Source organism: Dromiciops gliroides, chromosome 2 (assembly GCF_019393635.1).
Source record: "Dromiciops gliroides isolate mDroGli1 chromosome 2, mDroGli1.pri, whole genome shotgun sequence".
NCBI lineage: Eukaryota > Metazoa > Chordata > Mammalia > Microbiotheria > Microbiotheriidae > Dromiciops > Dromiciops gliroides.
Window position 1 is genome coordinate 151,653,736 of NC_057862.1, and position 13,266 is coordinate 151,667,001.

The 13,266-nt window shown below is 38.3% G+C and overlaps 1 protein-coding gene across 1 annotated transcript in view; it reads left to right on the top strand.

The window, feature by feature from the left end:
* Positions 1–13,266, top strand: part of IQCH (IQ motif containing H) — a 176,041-nt gene that overhangs the window by 18,559 nt on the left and 144,216 nt on the right. The window contains exons 3-6 of the mRNA XM_043983514.1: positions 3,557–3,582; positions 6,057–6,072; positions 11,378–11,929; positions 12,596–12,662. Coding sequence (XP_043839449.1) covers positions 3,557–3,582; positions 6,057–6,072; positions 11,378–11,929; positions 12,596–12,662 — 661 coding nt within the window. The remainder of the gene's footprint in view (positions 1–3,556; positions 3,583–6,056; positions 6,073–11,377; positions 11,930–12,595; positions 12,663–13,266) is intronic.

The window sequence follows — 13,266 nt, forward strand, 5'->3', positions numbered from 1 at the left end:
CAAAGACAGGATCCCTGATCTCTAGGAACATGCAAACAATTATACATATAAGATACATTCTGTGTAACTAGAAGATTATATCACAGGGAAGGCTCTATCATTAAGGGTGGCTGGGAAAGGCTTCTGTGTGTATTTGTGGAAAATTGCACTCCAAATTATGGGAGGGAGGTATTTTTGTAACTACTGTTACATTGTACAGTGAAAAGAGGGGATGTGGGTTGGAATCCTCTGATATTTACTATCTGTGTGACTTGGGGTAATTCACTTAGCATCTCTGAGACTCAGTTTACTCATCTGTAAAATGAGAGGTTTGGACTAGAAGACATCTGAGGTCCTTTCCAGCTCTAGTCATATATTCCTATAATCTTATGCTGTGGTTATTCCACTGGAATAAGTGTCTTTAATAAGAACTAATTATTAATACGAAGTCCAGTGGTTGAGCCTCAGCAACAGAAATAGGAGCAACTACCCATGAGGTTGCCCACAGGGGCCAAGGGTAACAGCGGCTACTCTCTCTGTATGGGGACCCAACCTACTAACAACCTATGATTAGGAGTCAGGGAACAACCCAGGGGAGGAGGCAGAGGTATTATATATTATTTTGACATTCTGAAGGTAGAACTTCTTTTAATTAATTTCTTAGGATGAGTGTCTAAAGAGAGTTCATTTTGCACTAAAATGGAATTTCTGCTCTTCTAAAATTATCTACAATTATAATTTTGAATTTTTTGGTTGGTCCTAACAATTTATCAACATAGTGGGCATGGACAACTTTGTCTTGGTATGCTCATTGTTATTAAGAAAAAAAAGATCGATGCTATTGATGCCATCCCAAGCATCAGTCATTTAGCAAGCATTCATTAAGTGCCTGTTATGTGCCAGCAGTGAGCTAGGTGCTATAGACACAGACAAAAGTGAAATAGTTGTTGCTCTCAAGGAGCTTACATTTTAACTAGTGACTTCCACATATTACTGAAACATTAAAATTCTCATGTTTGATAAAACATTTAGTAAAAAATATTTGGTAAAACTTCTTTCTAGGTAAAATGCATGTTTTTGTCATAATGCACACACATTTAGACTTTCTCTTCTTATTTCAGAAAATTCCATCACCCAAGATTTAGCCATGGTTGTATAGCAATTTACAGATTACAATAGGTCACTAGGATAAGTGAAAATATTATAATCATCCCATTTTACAGATAATATAACTGAGGATGAGAGATTAAGGGACCCACCCAAGGTCATGGACCTAGTAAGTATTGGAACCAGGATTTTAGCATAGATCTCCTATGGTGGGAAGTTGTCTCTGGCGTCAGAGGACCTGGGTTTCAATCCTTCCTCTGACACTACCTGAATGACCATGGGCAAGTCATTTAATTTCTCTGCATCTCAGTTTTCTTTCCTGTAAAATGAAGGGGTTGGATTAGATCACTTTTGAGGTCCTTTCCACCCACCAATAATAATAGTTAGCATTTATATACCATTTTATTTGTTTTTGTTTTTGCAGGGCAATGAGGGTTAATTGACTTGCCCAGGGTCACACAGCTAGTAAGTGTCAAATGTCTGAGGCTGGATTTGAACTCAGGTCCTCCTGAATCTAAGGCCAGTGCTTTATCCACTGTGCCACCTAGCTGCCCCTATATACCATTTTAAAGTTTGCAAAATGCTTTGTAAACACTATCTCCTAACAGCCCTAGGAGATAGGTACTATTATTACTCCCTTTTCAGATGAGGAAACTAAGACAAACCAAGGTTTTCCCAAGTCACACAACAAGTGCCCAAGGTACTTGTCAGGTTTTCCTGACTCCTGGTCCAGTGCTCTCTCTACTGTACTTACCTAACTGTCATGGTCACATGATCCACACTTACTCCAGATTGCCTTTTAGTATAGAAGGAATGAGGTTGGATGCTGACCCCAAATTCAGGGTAAGGCTTATGCTGGCTAAACATTTTCTGTCTCTAATCCCCTTCCTCTTTTCTGACAATTCTATGGCCATTATTTAGCTAAGATAGCTGAAAGATTTCTGTCTAACATCATGCATAACCTTAGGCTTAACCTTCTTGGCCTTAAATTCCCTAATCTGTAAAATAAAGAGGTCAGTTGGGTTAGTGCATCTTCAAGCTTCTTCTAGCTCTAACATTCTATGATTCTATGTCATATCTGATCAATAAACCAGAATCATTTTGAAGAATACCAGACCAATGTGTCTCTGTGCTGTCTTACCAAACCGGGCCCATTTCTTGTCTTTTCTCAAAAGATTAAACAGAGCTCATATCTCACTTCAGATAGAGGAATGGACATTGAAATAGAAAAAAAAAATGTGCGGTTGATTTTTTTCTTTTAGACAGATTTTCCTACAAATCAGTGTCATTAAGTTTATTGTATCTTAAAGGCAGACAGTGGGGGTGGGGAGGGGTAGAGAAGCAAGGATTAAAAATAGGGGTTTGGGGGGTTTTTGAGGGTTTTTTTGGTGAGGCAATTGGGGTTAAGTGACTTGCCCAGGGTCACACAGCTAGTAAGTGTTGAGGGTCTGAGGCCAGATTTGAACTCAGGTCCTCCTGAATCCAGGGCCGGTGCTCTATCCACTGCGCCACCTAGCTGCCCCCTAAAAATAGTTTTAAACAAATCTTATATCCATTCTTGCTATTTCCAGTAGAAAGTTTTACCCTCTCACCTTTGCTTTTTCATATATAACCTTTTTCAAAAGTGAACCAGTCATTCTAGGTTTTGTGTGGATGAGACAATGTTGTATAATAGAAAGAGTCTTTAATTAAAAATCAGGAAAGACCTGGATTAAGGTTTTGCTTCTGATATTTACTAGCTGTGGGTCCAAAGGCTATCTCTAAGTTTCAATTTTCTTATCCATCAAATGTGTATAATTATGATAATAACAACTGTGCTTCCTAATTCACTAACGTGACAAATAAAATAGTGTATGTAAAATGAGAAAGTATGTGCTATTGTGATGTAAAACATTTTAGATTTATAGCAAAATTAATTGGTAAAGATTTTTTACTATTCATTGAGACATTGCTTTAAATTATGGTGTGAGCACACATTTGTTATAGCATATGATTACCGATCTTAATGATGTGCTTGAAGGACAAAGTTAAACTTATCCACACGCAGAAAAGTGTTTTCACTCCAAATCTGTGGCAAAAAAGAATCTTCAAGTCACTACTTGATAGTGATAGTGATTCGAGAATATCTGCTGCTGAGTTGGAAGAATGAGAACAAACTAATGTAATGAGAAATCATTAGCATGGTTCTGATCTTTTCAGTGCAGAAATGCCTGTCTAAGATTCTCCTATGACCAACTTCAGGATAAAAATTCATGCTTTGGAGAAGTTACCTAAAGATATTCTTATGGTGTGGTTAGTTCTCCAGAGGTGATCTACATGGAATCCATCTGTGAATTACCAGAATGTGTTTTCTGTGAGTAATAGGTCCTTCTGACTCTCCATATGCTATAGCAATTTGGGGCTATGATCACCTTCTGCTATTTTTGTCCACTTGCTTGTGTCTAATTGGAAATCATTTTTGGAAGAGCACAGGGTTAAATACAACAGGTCTAAAGGGTCAAAATTTCAACTAGTGCAGCAGAACCCAAACAACGTATTTTCAGATGGCATATTTGAATATACTTTGTGCTTGGAATGACAGAGAACTTAGCCAAATCATTTCGTTTTTCTGGGTATTGGTCAGTCATTAAGCAGGTAGGTAGCATAGTGGATAGAGCATCAGTCCTGGAATCAGAAAGACCTGAGTTCATATCTAACCTCAGACCCTTACTAGTTGTGTGACCCTGGAGAAGTAACTTAATAGCTGTCTTTGTCTGTAAAAAAACAAACCAAAATACCTACTTCCCAGGATTGTTATGAGGATCAAATTGACACAGTGTAAGTGTTCTATAGTGTTAGATTAATATGAGGGGGTTGAGCTAGATGAACATAACATTTAAGAGTTGCTATAAGTATTTTAATGATCTATATAATAAAGTGACCTACTGTATTCAAATCCTTCCCTAGTCAAACAAAAAAGACAGTAGCTTGACTTTAGCTATAAGAGACATTGTGGTATATGGGAAACAGTGTTGGATTTATGGTGAACCACCTTTAAATCCCAGGTCTACCACTACATGGGGATATAATCTTGGACAAGTCACTTCACTTTCCTTGACTTCAATTTCCTCATCTTTAAAATGTAATTATTGGATTAGATGACCTTTTATGCCCCTTGTAGCTCTAAAATCCATGATCCTATACATAATATATCCTCTAGGATTTGAATTTTATTCTTTGATATTTACTTTTTTTTTTTTTTTTGGCAGGGCAATGAAGGTTAAGTGACTTGCCCAGGGTCACATAGCTAGGAAGCGTCAAGTATCTGAGGTTGGATTTGAACTCAGGTCCTCCTGAATCCAGGGTCAGTGCTCTATCAACTACGCCACCTAGCTGCCCCCTGCTGTTTACTTCTCATTGAAATGGTATCTCACCACCACCAAACCCACTTTTATTGGGACAATTGAGCCAGACTTCTTATCATTCTGTCCAATTGGAATTCTTGCACATATGCCCAACAGATTCAACCCATCAATTCAAACTTTTCTAAGTAGCCCAAATAATCCTTAGCAATGTCATTTTCTCTAAGAAATAGAATTATCACAGAAAAGCTGAAATCAATACCTTGGCAACTGAAAATTCTCTCTAGGAAAAAAAAATCACATTTGATTGAAAGTAAAACCCATCAGAGGCAGCTAGGTAGCTCAGTGGACAGAGTGCTGGGCCTAGAGTCAGGAAAACCTGAGTTCAGAACCAACCTCAGACACTTACCAGCTGTGTGACCCTGGGCAAGTCACTTAACCTCTGCCTTAATCTGCTAGTGAAGGAAATGGCAAACCACTCCAGGGTCTTTGCCAAGAACACACCAAAGGCAGTATTGATGTTCTATGGTCCAAGGGGCCACAAAGAGTCAGTCACAAATGAACCACAACAAAGCCCATCTATTTTTAGATGTATCTTGATTCTGTTTGATCAACAATAATCTTATGCATTCAGTCTACTTATAAAGTGAAGGTCAGCTTCATCAGAATTAGTAGTTATTTCAAGGAAACAATTATGTGGTATGGGAGTCCAATTAGGTTAAAAATATATCTTAAAGGAATTTGTCAGTAGCCTCTGAGGTAGTTAAAAGTCTCATTTATAAATCATTTCTAGAAAACTGTTGCTAAAGTGCCGTCAGTCCCTTCTTTCTTATATTTCTACTCAATTTGGTACTTTGTCTCCACTGAAGAATCTACTATTTTAATAGTATAGCTCTCTGGATCATGTGATTTCCAAACCTTTCTTTTTCATACTCAACTTCCAGAATTCTAGAATAGTCAACAGCTTTGAGGTATTGTTCCTAGGGATTGGCTTATTTATAAGGTAGAAGGCAGTAGTTTACATGGTGTGATAATGACAGGTGCCTGAAAACCTATGCAAGCCAACCTTTCCCACAAACCCGCTTCAGAACCTGAAATGCTATCGTTAGAAATGTGAGCCTTTGGAGTTTGAGGCATTACCATTTTCGGGAAGCTCTTTTTCACATTTAAATGCTCCCGGAAAGGGCAAAACTTTTAGCAACTAGTCATGTAGATCAATGTCCCCCAGTGAGGAAACAGAGTACCAAAGAAGCAACAGTTTGCTCAGGATCACACAACTTAGTAGTGACTCATATAGGATGAGAACCCAGATCTCCTGTGATCTTTCTACCATGCAGCATCTCTTCCATTAATGCCTTCATAGAAGTAAGTTTAAAAGTGTAAGGTAAGATAAATATGAGATGCAGGTAAATTTTGATAGAGGCAGAAGGATAGCATTACGGTTCCACAAAATGGGGGATGGGGAGAGCATGGCAAAGTGAATTCTGAGTGTAACCTGGAGTGGAATGAGATGTGGCTGGCCTGGATGCCCTCCTTGAATAAAGGTTTGTGGAGGATCCATTCAGTCAGAGGGAGAGGCTGTGAGAGTGGAGGGTCTTCCCAAGGTGTGAGTTCAGGGGCTTGAGTGAGCTTCTGGGATAAAAAGGTTTCTGGGGCATATTTCTGGACAGGTTTGGGAGTTAGAATAAAAGGAATATTTATCTCCCCATAGTGTAATACAAAAAGAACCCCAGGAATCAGAATAACTTGATTCTAATGCCAATTCTTCCTTAACTATATGACCTTGGACAGGTCAGATCACCTCTCTTGGCCTCAGTTTTCTCATGTGTAAAATGAGAAGGTCAGACTATATCCAGAGTTCTTAAACTTCTTTGGTCATGGACATCTTTGACAGTCTGGTAGTCTATGGACTGACCTCTTCACAAAAGAATATATATATATATATGGCAATTGGGCTTAAGTTGCCCAGGGTCACACAGCTATCAAAAGAATATTTTTTAAAAATTGGAATGTAATGTTCAATTTCAATTAGAAGTTAGTAAAAAAATAAATAAAGACGTGATTTCCCTCCCCCATCCCAGTTTTCAGATCTTCTCACTCCAAAATCTATCCAGGACCCCTATCCATGGATGCCAGGTTTAGAAACTCTGGACTAGATAGTCTTCCAGGTCTTTTCCAGTTCCAAAATTCTGTAACTCTGAATGTGGTCTCTCAACACCACCCCCTCCAGTACCCCAACAAACAGTTCATACTCTGAATACTTACATAAGTCTTAGAAGTCTTTGGCATTAATATATGCCTTCCCCCAAATAACAGTTACAACATTGGAGACCTTTAATACATTGAAAAATAACTTAAGAAAAGACACATTGAGGTGTGGTAATCTTTTGGGTAATAAAAACACTTCTAATTAATCTAATTATATAATATATCATAATAATAATAACACTTCTAATAAATCTAAACTTCCAACTACTTATTTTTAGTTTCTGCTAATATAGTATAAATGGCTTATTCATCTTGATCTTAGTGCTTTTCATCTCCAATTTAACTTGTCAGTATCTTGTTTGCACATAGTTATTTGCATATTGTTTCCCCAATTAGACAGAGAGATCCTTCAGCACAGGGACTATTTTTTGCCTTTCTTTATATCCCCAGCAGTTAAGACAGTGCCTGGCTTTCAATAAGTGCTTGTTGAATTGACTTGTTGACTTAATCTCTTACAATGAAGAATCATCATGATGTAGAAGTGGTCCTGGGTTCTGTAAGGCTATGCTAGAAGAGAACAAGGTTGGTTCTTTGGTAGGTCCTTTTACCAAATAAATACCCAATGATGGCCATTATCCAATATAGCTATTATCCAGGGGTCAGCCTAGCTAAATTCAAAGAAGCTTACCCTTAAGGCAATGAATTTTTCAGCTATAACAATTTCCAAAGGCTATCTACTAAGACACAGAGAGGGTGTGGTCTGCATTAGTAAAGGGAGTACACACTAATGAAATCATGGATCATCTAAGTACCAGAATAAGTGTGTTACTGTCGTTACATTGCTGGATTATTTGTTTATTTTAACCCCCATTTTGGAATTTATTTAAGATGATAAATGAGTCAGAGAGTTTGGTAGTTATTTGGACATTCATTGCATTCTAGAAACAAAGAGGAATATATGTGGACCAGTTGACTCAGTTGGCTAGAGGTCCATGCTAATGAGGCCAAGGTCATATTTTAAGATGTGTGGGCCAGTTAGCTTCACACAGAGTCAACTCCACTTGGGTAACCACAGAAGGCATACCTAACCCCAACCAAGCATCTCACAAATGTGTACACTTTAGCATAAAGGTGATGAGGTGAGAGAACATAGATGGCTCAATTTAAAACTATCACCAACATTGGAAAAAGAAGTCAATGTTTTATAACTGCTAGGTCAAAAACACCCTACGCCTAAACTGTAAGGGCCAAATTTAATATGTGGAGAGTTAATTGGGTGGCTCACCATAATATTAGGGTTCAGAAAATAACGAGGGACCTCTAGGTCCAAAACTTCCTCCCCTCTGAGGGAGGCAGTGGGGGAGGGTTAGAAAGGTCCACCAGATTAGTTGGCACATGGCCAAGTAAGGGGTGGGTAGAGTAGTTTAAAGTAATCCACACCAGATTCATTAGATCCTGACTTTGCTCACCCTTCACTTTCTCAAAATAAAACAGACAACAACAGTTGATGTCCACATAATAATAGCTCACGCTCATGCTGACAGATTGCATGGAAAGAATTACAGAGGCGCACCTAGAACCCAAAACACAATGTGACCTTTAATCAGGACTCTTATTCCTAGCCATATGAAAAGCAGTTTTGTCTTTACCTGCTCAATGGATCTCACAATGCTGATGCACTGCTTTAATTTGGGAAGCCTTTCTCTTGAGAGGAATGTCTTTCCTTGCTCTAAGGCTAAAGTGCTCCCGAGTGTGGCATTCTCTGTGACAGATGTACTATAGTTATGCTTTAGCTGACTCGAAACCCATAGTTCTCCAGTGCCTGAGTGGTCTTGCTGGTGGCCAAGAGTGTGTTTCCTTTGAGAGCATATCTTTCCTGGAGCATCATCCAAGAAGGTGTGTAGGTGTAGTCCCTTTGTTCTAAAACAGCAACTGTTAATTTTTGTAAAACCCCTTGGGGCTATTCTTTCCTGGCAGTCAAAGAAGAAGGTATGTAAGTATCCATAAGCTCAAGAAGCATTAAACGAATGTGTAGAAATGCCCAGTCAACTCCCTGAGGATGCACCATCTCCATCTCCTGGTAGAGTTCTTTCCTTTCAGAATGTCAGTTTTCTGGGCCTATTTTATTTTTATAGATTGAGTACTGTCTTAACTCTGCAGGAATCTCCCTAATGAAAAAAAAAAGATTGGATAGAATCAGCAAAATCTCTCACTACATTCCCCTAGTTTCTCCAATTTCCTAATCTGTAGCCTCTTGAGCTAGAGAGGTTTGATGATTTTGTTGTTCGGACCAAACATTTAGATGGGAAAACTGGCCAACTCTATATAATATCCATCTGTGATCATTTTGAGTATTTGGTTTCCTGTGATGAAGCGTTGTTTTTCTTCCCTGAATTCTCACCTCTGTCTTTATCGGCACCAGTTCTTGGAAGCAAAGCTGAGTATAGCCACAGGCTTTTTCCATCAGAATGCAAGCCACTTGCCTTCTCCTGGGAGCGGAAGCCTCTCTTGCCAATGTCTATGTTGGCTAAAGAAAGAATTGCTTCTGTAACTCTTATTGATGTGAGATAAATGAATTTTTCTCAACCTGCCAGACAGGTTGAAATCTCTTGACGTCCTGATAGATCAGTAAGGTTAACTATCTTTTTATGAAGAGTTTTCTATCAATCTTACTCCTTGAAACAACTGTAAATTAACTACCACTGTGCTAACTTCTGTTTAGAATGTCTCTTGTAAATGATTTACAATCCCTAAAGTTAGTGGTAGTTCACATTTAAAGGAAGTCTTCATAAGAATACAGCAACTCACATTTATATATAATCCCTTAAGGTTTGCAAAGTCAGACAATCAACAAGCATTTATGAAGAACCTACCACGTGCCAGGCACTGTACTAAGAGTACAGTGTCTCTTCTCCATCAGTATTCCCTTGATGTGGGTGTTGCAAGTATTATCATTCCCATCTTACAGATGGAAAGACTGAGTCTCAGAGAGGTAAAGAGATTTGCCTGTGGTTTCATAGCTAATAAGTATCAGTGCAATTATAGCACTTTTCCCAAAATATTACACTAATTAATCTGACTACAAAGAACCAGGAAGAAAAACTTTATAATTAAAAGAGGAGGAATTTAAAGAATATATATGATATATGAATACAAATATATCATTTACTTAGCATTTTTGTGGGTAGAGTTAAATATATTGAGCTATTCTCTTTGATGGCTTTTTATTTGTGATAAATGCTTATTAATATTTGAACCTTGAAGGAAAAAAAAAGAATATTTATTACATAGCAGTCTTTAGCACAGTGCTATGCACAGGAGGCATTCAGCAAAAATTTATTAAATGAATGAATGCATTGTGCATTTGGGACTTTGTGACATCTCCTTGAAATGCAGAGGATAATTTAACCTTAGAATTTAATAGACTAAAAAAAGAAGCTTTCCTTATCTGAAAAATGTTAACATCATGAAGACAGATATGACATCAGGAGCAATGGCATGTTCATTGATTTCCTAAGCAAGGCAAAAGAGAACTGGTAGCAGACATCTGATTTACCAAGTGGAAAGCAGGACCTGGTCTCCTTTGACTGCCTGGCCCAAGATATAACTTCTACTATGTGACAGAGGATGGTGCAGCTCCTATCATTTTGTTGTTGTTGTTAGTTGAAACTTTCTGGTTGACTCATGCACAGAAGGAACATTTCATTTCCTTCAGATGCCACCGAATCATGCCCTTACCATTCAAACAATGTTTACTCTTTATGAGAGTACAGGGATGCAACCCAGAAAGGTGTAAAATTGAATGTAAAAACTCAAAACTTGAATCAGGGATTCAGCCTGGTACATATGCATGAGAATTTCCTCGTTGTTGCAGAGAATGATCACTCAAGCCTGTATGAGGGAAGGAGTTGGTAAGAGCTCAGAGAAAGGACAAACACACCATTCCTCTCTCATCAACTCCACCCTTCATAGGCACACACATTCAGTGTTGAGTAATAATTCTCTTCATCACTGAAGAGAATCTGATATAAATGTGCCGGGCTTGAACCCCAAGCTACATGAAGAACAAAAGAAACACAAGATGGAGAAATTGCAGGGATGATAACATATGCAAGAAATTGTTTCCCTGTAAAAATCACCTCTTGATATTAAGAGAAATTGATAGGAAAATGGGAATTAAATTTGCCAATTTAAATTTCTTAGGAGAAACAGCACTTACTTCTTCTGGGGATTCAGAAAAGCCCAGACAGTCTTGATTGACACATTTAAAGTAACTGTGGTGTCTCTACAGAGAAAAGCTTCACTTTTTTTTTTCAGGGTTGGTGGACATGTTATGAATGAGAAAGCAATGTTAACACTGTTGTAAAACGAGGTCTGGTAAATCATTGAGATTATGGGGTCAGCTGACCATATCAAAGTTATCCAAACACTTTATTTTATATATGATCTGATCTCATATAGTTCCCCTGAGCAATTAGCACACTTCTATAAAAATGTTAATCGCCTTGAGCGAACCCTAAGGTCCTCTTCTTGTAATGAGTTTTATGATATATACTGGCCAGACTTTGTCATTATGACATATATATGTTAAATCAATACTAGGAATTCATTTCAGATCCATATCTTCCCACAGCTGAGTGGTAAATGATAATGTGCTAGTGCATCTTGACCACTCATTTAGATGAGATTACAATTACTCTAAATCTGTTTTAACGTTCTCTCTTTTTTTTTTTTTTTTGCAGCCTCCCAAATTGGTACCAGCTCTGTCGCCTCCCAAATTGCCTATGGATTATGATTTTTTTATTTACAATGGCGTAATAGATCAGGATGCTGCTGACTTCATAGCCTTCAAGGAACATTTTTGTTTATCTTGGGGAAATATCTTTTCTCTCTTGGAATGCATTGAGAAGTTCCTCAAGGACTATGCAGTACCTGAAGTCAAGATAAAAGGGAAAAATTTGGCAGCACTTCTTCCCGACTTTGAACTTAACACTAGGCCTAGTAAATTTGACCTCCTGTCAGTATTTGAGAATCCAGCTTACATCCTCAAATTAGTTAATCAGCCCGGCCAGAGGTACAAAGGGCAAGGGGGAATCGAGGAAGCTATTATCAAGATTCAAGCCACATGGCGATGCTATCAGGCCAGAAAAGCCTATTCTACTTTCCGACGGCAGAAGTGGGCCGCAGGTGTGATTGCCATCAACTGGCTTCTGCGCGGTCACAGGGCCCGAATGAAAAAGATCCTGAAGGAAATACGTGCAAAACACCTGGAGAATTTCCACATTCGAGCCAAGGTGCATGAGACTGCCAGCTGTTATGGCAGACTTCCTTTTCTAAACATCTCTTGCTTGAGCGATTGCAATAAGTGTGTCTGTTTCGCTTCCCTTTGCCTTCTTCCTCTTCCCCTGATTTTAACCATCCATTTGTTCAAGCATCATCTTTTCGTCCTCATCAGCTATCTAATGCTTTTGCAGCTACAAAATCTGTTGAAATTTTTCTATAGGAAAAAGTCTGTTCACTTTGACCAGAGATAGGTCTGTCAGAAAATCAATGTTTTTAACTGCATTACCTTTTCTCCTTATATATACCTTCTGGCACTTTAATTTGCTGGGGGAAAAAAATCCCTCTCTTGTCTACATTGCTGTCACCACTTTGTCAGAAAGTATTTAAGTTTGCAGACAGCCTTTTAATTAGTGCTCACAATTTCATTTATGTTTGCTTTCTCTTTTTTTTCATTCATATTCTGTTAATTAAGTGAGCTGCCTCTAATCTTCCCCTGCCAGTAGCATCATGTAGCCACCTAATTAAATTAATTGGGGAAGATGTTTTAAGTATGTAATTAAATCAATTAATATAATTTATGCCTGGCTTAACTGTACAGTGGAAAAAACAGCTGAAGTTTGACTAGATGAATCCACTACAGCTTCCTGTCACTGATCAATGCTCTTCTTGATTTTTAGCATCTGGCAGCCAACTGGAATCGCATCAGGACCTCCAGGAGGACTATTATCCATATCCCATCATTAGGTATAACACTTTTGCCTGCAAATCTATCAGCAACCTCTATTACCCACCACATTATGGCTCCTTGATTGAGTTCAAGGAAGGCCCCTTGTTTTATTCAAATTGGTCTCGGCAGGAAAATGTTCTCGACATGATGAGAGTAATAACACAGGGCCCTCGCTTGAAACGGCGTTTAATTTGGGGATTAAGCAAATAAAGTCATTATGTGGGGGCTGCTATTCAGTGGAGAGGTGATTTGCTGTAATTCGCTTTCATCTGTATGAAATGAACTAAAAAGTTGTATTTTTTCCCCCCTGAAATAACAGATAATGTTTTCGATCTTCTTTAATGATAGAAGAACACGGGCCTGTGCGTGTGGCTGCTGTTCCGCCAATAAGCCAGGATATTGCTTGTACACTGTTTTTAATCAAATGTGCAGTCAAAATGATAAGCTACATTCTCTGAAATTATTTAGTTCTAATTACGAGCAGATGGGATGCTTTATTTGCACCTAGGGCGCCTGAGCAAAAGGAAATGCTGTGTGAACAAGAATAATTAAGAAGTTGAATAGTGTTTTTTGCGCTTAAATAATCTGCAGTTTCATGTTAATTAGCACTAATGTAATTAT